Genomic DNA, 7,548 nt, shown 5'->3' with positions numbered 1-7,548 from the left:
CTCACTGGGACGCAGTGTCGTAGCGCATCTGTTTTGTACCAACTTAATAATTTCGTAGCAGTACAAGTTGGTGGCAATTATTACCATTGAAGAACGCTTTAAGATACTTTATGCTTATACGTTAACTGACAGTATTTTCTTGATGCTACAAATTTTGGTCAGTTCAGGATAGGATTATCATATTTTTGTGACTCAAATTCCGGACATTCATTAGCACCCCCTAGCGGAGTTTGATGAGATGAGATATGAAATGAGATATGAACAAATTGTCTGTCAATATTATAGCAACGTTTTTCCTACCGATCAAAGATGGTCACTATCCGGTTCAGTAGTATGTGGTTGTCCGTTGTAAACAGGACCGAAACAACATTTTTTCATCCCCCTCCCGTCCACCTGATCGTGGGTCCACCATATGGTAATCGATAATAATTTCTGATGGGTTTACTATATGCTTCTGGTTTCTATATAAATCTGGTCGTTAAATTTTGTGAATGAATTCTGTCAATAATATTGGTTCTTCGATAAATTAGGCCTACTATATAAATATGATCCTCTCTCCGCCCAGCCGATCAGAGTTAGCGGTAGAGCTGGTGTAGAATGATGACCTCGAGAATGCAGGGAGAGTACGTGAACATCGTTAAGTCATGTTCATATTACAAAGATTATTTATCAGCCTAAACGCCGGTCTGAACAAGCAGGCTACACATTCGGCTGTTTCCAACCTTTTGTGGTCGCAACTCCACTTCCAATTTGAAAATGTTCCGCGGCCCAGCCCAAAATCTAATAAGCTCATTACTAAAAACGGGTCAGCACCTTTTCTCAGACTTACTCACGGTCTACTTTGGAAGTTCAACATCTTTGCGAACGCCAGAATGAAGGCAGACGACACCCAGGTTCGGAACCACTGTGTTCGACTATATAGCTTCTAAACGGCCTTAAAGGACTCGAAAATACGTTCTGCTATAATTGCGATTATAATTAGACTTATTTCAGTAAATGAGAAATATTTATATTTATTTTTGATTGCATTTTGCAAGGTCGGGGGTCCCTATTTTAAAATCAACATAGGCTGGCCACTAAATCGCGCCACCTGCGCGACGAAAAATTTCATGTAACATAATCTGCCTAGAAATAATATTGTTTATGTTGATTTACGAATAAATTATGAGCCAACTTATTCAAGCCTGCAAAATCCAGGACATTTGTAACAGTGAAAGTACAGACATGTCCGAGAAATTCTTGACGTATGGAAATCAGAGTTGGATCAATTGAAATTTGTAATTAAGATGAATGTAATTAATACATTCTTTTCATGTAATTGTAATTGTTATTGAAGCATTTTTATTTTGTGTAATTGTAATTTAATTAAAATTTTGCTCAATTATAACTTCAATCACATTGTTGTGGAAACTTGACAATCACAACATAAAATAATCAATCAATCAATCATTTATTCGTCACACCAATGAAAATCCGGTACGGACCAGGATGACGACGAGGGGCCGCAAGGCTTAAGGTCTTAGGGTCTTAGTACACAGTCGCCACCTGTCATAATTAACCTATTTACGTCGGTGCTCTATATGCGTGCCGCGTTATACCTAGATAATTCAGTCATGCTAAACTGTTTGCCATACTTCAGTAGCAACAGAAAACTTTGTGAATTACAATATAGGCTAAACCAGTGGTTCTCGAACTGGGGGACGTGCCCCCCTTGGGCGGCACGAAAGCATCTGAAGGGGGACGCGAAGCTCCGGTAAACGGAAAATTTTTCCACGCTTGGCGCGATTCATCTCCATTTAATAGTTATTGCTCTGTGTAGAGTCCGAATTTCATATTGGAGAATTCTCTCATCAACAGGCATAACCTTCCATACCATCAAACTATCTGTAAGGATTGCTAACATTCTGGTTTCATTGTGCGATATGGCGATAGGGGGGGGCACGAAATATTTCACGGTCATAAAGGGGGGCGTGTCTGAAACAGTTAGAGAACCAGTGAGCTAAACTAAATCTTAATATTTCAAAAATGGATCAACAGCAAATAAACTACACCACGGTCAGAGTTTTATTTTTAAATCTCTTACTAGTACCGAGTCTTGCTGCAACAATTGCAAAAAGAAATTCGAGCTTCCAACCAAGGCTTCATCAAACTTAATCACGCATTTGTTGAGATGTTATCCCAATCTTACCTCCAATCTTGGCAAAATTTACCTAGGCCAGAAATTCTCGCACCCTAATGTTCATCAAATGCTATTTAACAGTTTCCGAGCAAGTGAAAATGTAAATGCGAACCAAAATGTTGTAATTCGTAGTTAAAAGGAGGTTCTTCTTTATTTTAATTTTACACATGTTATCGGTATCGTCCTTACGCCTCATCCACGCCTTACCAATTACATTTCATTATCCTCACTCAGCTCGGAGTAGCCTAATCGTTTGATTACATCCCATTGACTGTCCTGTTTACCAGTAATTGTATTTGTAATTATAATTAATTACATGTTTAACAGTAATTGTAGTTGTAATTTAATTTCATATTTCTAGCATTGAGTAATTGTAATTGTAATTGTAATTGAACAAAATTATTGTAATTGATCCAACTCTGGTAAGTATAGTGGTCAGAAACTTGTAGAATTCCCAGGATCAAATCACACTGCTGGATATAACAAATATAGAAAGGATAAAGTGAAATGAAGCCAATTTTCTTGTCTCTTGTACGACCATGCGAACGAAGCGCGAGCTCCACTACACGTGGCGATATCTCAAAGCACGTGTTTCGCAGACTACTTTATCGTCAAGATTAATATCAGGAATTGAGGTTTGGTGAAGAAGTGCACGACACAAATATTGGCACCCTGCTGGGACAGGTATCAGCGTTTACATAGTCGACATCGATTACTTCGACAATAAACTCAGCATCGTTGTTGAAGATAACGTCTGGAGTGTGATCCTGATAGAGACTGCAAACCAAAAATGTGACTTCACCATCTGACACGTTCGATACGACAGCGTGACAAATCCAAACAAAAGATACCTCCGGCTCATTACATGACAATATTTCTCTTCGTATGCACAGCAGGTTGGATTGCTTGACATCGCTTGCACCACAGATGAATCTACCCCCTGAAAAGTAATAATCATTCCAAATTATTCTTTTTTCCTTAAAAATGAACGTGGTCGCGCGTGTTTGTCTGATATTGTTACCAATTTTCGTAGCCAGATCCGGGGATAAGAGATCCTTAACATCTCTTCTATTATTTGATATAAAGGCTCTGGTTGGTTCGTTGAGATGTGCCAAGCATTCATGAGAGTCTTTTCCGATTCTCAGCAATCGTAAGTATGTAGCACCCTCTTTTTCGTCAAACTCCGATTTGATTGCCAGTTGAAGATGCAGTTCGGTCCCACGCCGAAGTGTCACTTTGGTACCGCCACCTTTTATCGCCGAGTAAGGTGTGTCGTCAATGGTATTGGCAGCAACAATTTGGTGAATGCCCTCGGCCGTCTTGGAGCTATCGATTCCGTGTTTCGTAACAGTACCTGCCAGTGCAGCAAGTTTCTCTCCCTGCAGAACTGCAAGCTTCGTGTTACAATATTCCTTATAAGTCTTATTTTGCATCATAAACGATAAACTGGGGTAATCATTCGTACCACAATTCTTAAAATCTTCAGGGCTATATCTCAATGAGGGGCTTTCCTTGTCTTCGCGAACGAAAAGATCGCGCATTAGCAGGAGTCTTTCGCCACGCGAACGACCATGAACGCCGATAAATTCAATATGCATGTAGTCTTTCCATATCTTCCTTATCGCGGCCTTATGAATAATTGGTGTTTCGTATCTTTTAACAATGATTCCCATCACGTCTCTTTCCGAGTACAAAGAAACTGATGGTGATATCATTATTGTCAACAAAATCTGTTGATTTACATAGTCTGACGTTTGGCCGATCGGAGATGTTGTTATTACAATATGACTATCTGTCAATTCGTTGCAGGATATAGCAGCAAATATATACCAATCTTCATATTCTCTCCAGTATTCTTCATCTGTTCGCTTCGCTGAACCCAGCAGATATGCAAGAGCATCTTCTCTTTCATCGACTGCAGAACCAGGGGAGTTCCAAGCTAGGTGTAGATTGTCGATTACTTCATCCGGTATCAGTATTTCCCCATCTGGTATCCCAAATGTGGGACGGACATGTCTTGCTGCCACGAATTTCCCAACCTTTGACCGCAAATACAGAGTTATCTGTTGATTGAAGAAATCCAGGGAATTTCGTGCGATAAGTTTTTGTCTCCAACTCTTAGGAGAGTTCACTAATAATAACCCGGCAACAGTGGAAGAAACATCGCCCATAAAAGAATCTTTGGCGTATAGTCGCCACATATCATCCACAAAGTCTCGACATTTATCTTGGTCATCGGTATCTAGGAAGCGTTCTGCATCAATAAACAATGCAGTGAGTACGGGTTGCTCGTTGTGACTAGAAGCAGAATGAGAATACACAGAAACAGCTAACTGAATGGAATTGGCCGTAAATCCATCCGCTTGATCTCGTGGATGCGTCTTATAAAATGGTACGAAATTCCTATCCAATTTTTTGAAATGATCTCCTATGGCGGTCGCTCGAATGTGAACTCCGAGGCGTTTACAATCCTGATGATCTGAGCAGGGAATCATCGAAAATGCAAGAACAATTTTTCTCTGACGACTAGATTTGTCCACGAAAGTGAAGCCATATCTCAGCTCTTCTTCGAGGGGGATGAAAGCTTCGTTGATACCCTGACTTTCGTGAAGAATAGTGCATATCTTGCCATAGTTCATATGGGCTCTTCGGTATATTGCGGATGATTCCTGCATAATAATCAAGTTTTCTTCCATCACATCCCTCAAGTACCAATGATCGTCGCGCGGCAAGTAATATATTTTGTTTACGCCCTTCCTATTAACCACCTCAACTTCATAACCCCCAAAGCACGATTCTGTAACGGAACAAACCTTGACAACGTGAAAAGATTGCTCAGACCTGCGACTGATATAGTGCGATCTTCTACACCGGACGTTGAACCGGCAGTCACTGTAAGTATGAAAATCCCAGCAACCGTCCCTATCTTGATGAAAACTCCCGAGTCTGACAGTCGGCGTTTTTGTTCCCAGTTTGAGTATTTTCGAAATTCTAGCAAAGCGACAGCCAGTCTCGTGATTCACATTTTCGGATATTTGTAGTTCGACGGTATCTCCCAGTGCGGCCCCAGAGTTGAACCAACGACCCCTCGAAACATAGAATTTCTCGTAAGTCTGGGTTGCAGCGTTATTCATTTGGAACGTGACAATCCCCGATATATCCCCAATCTTTGTAACGACGGTACCCTCTGCTACACGTACTTGACAAGTCGAACTGTTGTGCGATAGCTTGCAGTTGTTTCCGTTCATACATTCGTGAAACGCTTCGTACATCAAGCATCCGATAGAGGGTCTCTTAAAACCAAAGTCACCCATATTGTTTCAGACTATCTTATCCAATCTCGATCAATAACATTCGCACCTTTCAGTACGGTAGTTTGCTCTCGGTATGTCAGTGTAGCATACTCTTATAATAAAGCTGAAAAGCAAAGAGAATAGTATAGATGACCAATGTCTCATGTCACTGAATTCTATAAAAAGTCGCTGCTCAAAAGATAATGTACCCTAAACATAAAAATACGAAGAAACTAGCCATTTTCAAGCTAATATATCAGTTCCGTTGCGGCCACTGCCCTAAGAAATTCAAGCCTTCTTAACCCACTGCAAAAACTACAACATCGGCTTTTCGTATCTTTGCCAAGGCCTGCAGGGGTCCTGAATGCACAACTGATAAATAGCTATGCTCACAAGATGTGGTGTTCTAGACATAGAAGATGTGTGGAAGCTAGAAATTGCCAAGTTTACGAATCAGTTCCATTGTGGTCAGTATCCCACATTAAAAAGCGTACACGTTGGCTACAACACGGCTTTTAACAGTATATTCATATTTATTGACTCGAAGAACTTTTCGCGTGCCTCTTATCAAGAGCAACCGGCACGATAAAGGATACAGAACAGAGATGGATTCAAAACCAAATGGCGAATTGTGACGCAATAATGCAAATTTATAAATAACATGAATGGAAATTCAGCCATAGCAACAATGCAGCGTATATAGCAACAGGCAACTTGAAAAGTAGAGCGCGTGAGGTATAAAATACAAATACAATGAGACAATGCAGCAACACAGAGGAAAAAATTGAACAAAAACACGGACGAACAGCTAAGCAACGACAACTAGTGTGAAATTTTAAGATTATACAAAAATTCTTTCTGGCGACAAAGGACCGGGTTGTTTAGTTTGATGAAAGTGGATTCCAAAGCAGTTAAATGAAACATTGATCTACCCTTGGATAAAACTGAAAACATGTCATCTGAATAGTTCAAGGCGCAGGACGGGTTGTCGATCAAATGCTGGCCAATTGAAGAACTACTTGCTACAACGCACGCGTCCTCGACAAACAACTACCATATGATCAGGACGGAATAGGCCACAAAAATGCACCGCTCCATAAAGTATGCCGGACCTGAAGTTTGGAACAGAATCCCGCCGACTATCCGACAGTCGTCGAGTATGACCAGGTTCAAGTCGAAATGCAAGCAATTTCTACTAAATGAATTCTATTCAGTCCTCAAGATTACTGGACCTCGATCTGACATGTCAACCTGGCCTGTCGAGACACGCGTCATTCATTTTCATCACTAATCGTTTTGTGTCATCCCTTATTTCTTTACATCCATTGTGCATGCCTCTTATATGCATTGCCTATTAGGCATAAGTTCGTGTCTGATGTCATACAGACATTCTTCGCATTCTTGTGGTGTGTTGGAATGTTAAACTTATTAATAAACTGATACTGATATCCGGGAATCAAAATCGCACAATTGCAACAAAGGCGCGTCCTTGTCGTCCAACTACCTTGTCTGTTGCAAGAACTACAAGAAAACACATCTTTTAACAAGTATACCGGACCAAAACTGTGGACAGAATTCCAACGGCTATTCGGCAGTGGACGGCATATCCACTTTCACGTCAAAATACAAGCAGCTGTTACTGAATAAATTATAGTCTGTGCCCCATATTACCGGACCACGATCGGATATATCGAACTCGCCTTCCCACAATTGCCAGCTCAATTTTATCGCTTGTCCTTTTATGCTATCTTGTATAACTTTTCATTCAGTGGGCATGCCACCTCTTACCATCGGCTAGGTCGAGGTGAGTGTCTGATTTCAAAGACTACTCCAAGCCGTTGCGACACCTTCCTATCTTTTCATGAATCGCAATCGTGTGCTGTTTGGAGATGGTAAATTGCTAACAATAAACTCGACTCAAATGATCAGTGAACGCGCGTCGCACACCCAATTCAGAGACGACGATACTCTAGCATCTCTAGCTAGCATTAACAAATATTGGCTTTTGGCCGATGTCTATATATTACGTCGTTGATTTATAAATATTAAGTTATATAAGCGGATACCTTGGACCGC

General features: G+C 40.7%; 1 protein-coding gene across 1 annotated transcript; it reads right to left on the bottom strand.

Annotated features, from left to right (window-relative positions):
- Positions 1–2,068: 2,068 nt before the first annotated feature.
- On the bottom strand, positions 2,069–6,851 carry LOC145446764 (uncharacterized). The gene is made up of 2 exons (XM_080325118.1): positions 6,506–6,851; positions 2,069–5,984 (listed from the first exon to the last, which is right to left on the bottom strand). The coding sequence occupies exon 2, from the start codon at positions 5,491–5,493 to the stop codon at positions 2,803–2,805; it is 2,691 nt and encodes an 896-aa protein (XP_080181244.1). The 5' UTR covers positions 5,494–5,984; positions 6,506–6,851; the 3' UTR covers positions 2,069–2,802.
- Between the last annotated feature and the right edge of the window lie 697 nt (positions 6,852–7,548).

Source organism: Botryllus schlosseri, chromosome 9, assembly GCF_051294905.1.
Source record: "Botryllus schlosseri isolate E-star chromosome 9, Bs_hap1, whole genome shotgun sequence".
Classification (NCBI taxonomy): domain Eukaryota; kingdom Metazoa; phylum Chordata; class Ascidiacea; order Stolidobranchia; family Styelidae; genus Botryllus; species Botryllus schlosseri.
The sequence above is the reverse complement of the archived record's forward strand: the minus strand, read 5'-3'. Positions and strand labels throughout refer to the sequence as shown.

What these genes read in the sequence shown, in the direction of transcription:
- LOC145446764 (XM_080325118.1), bottom strand. Translation starts at nt 5,493, where the DNA reads ATGGGTGACTTTGGTTTTAAGAGACCCTCTATCGGATGCTTGATGTAC.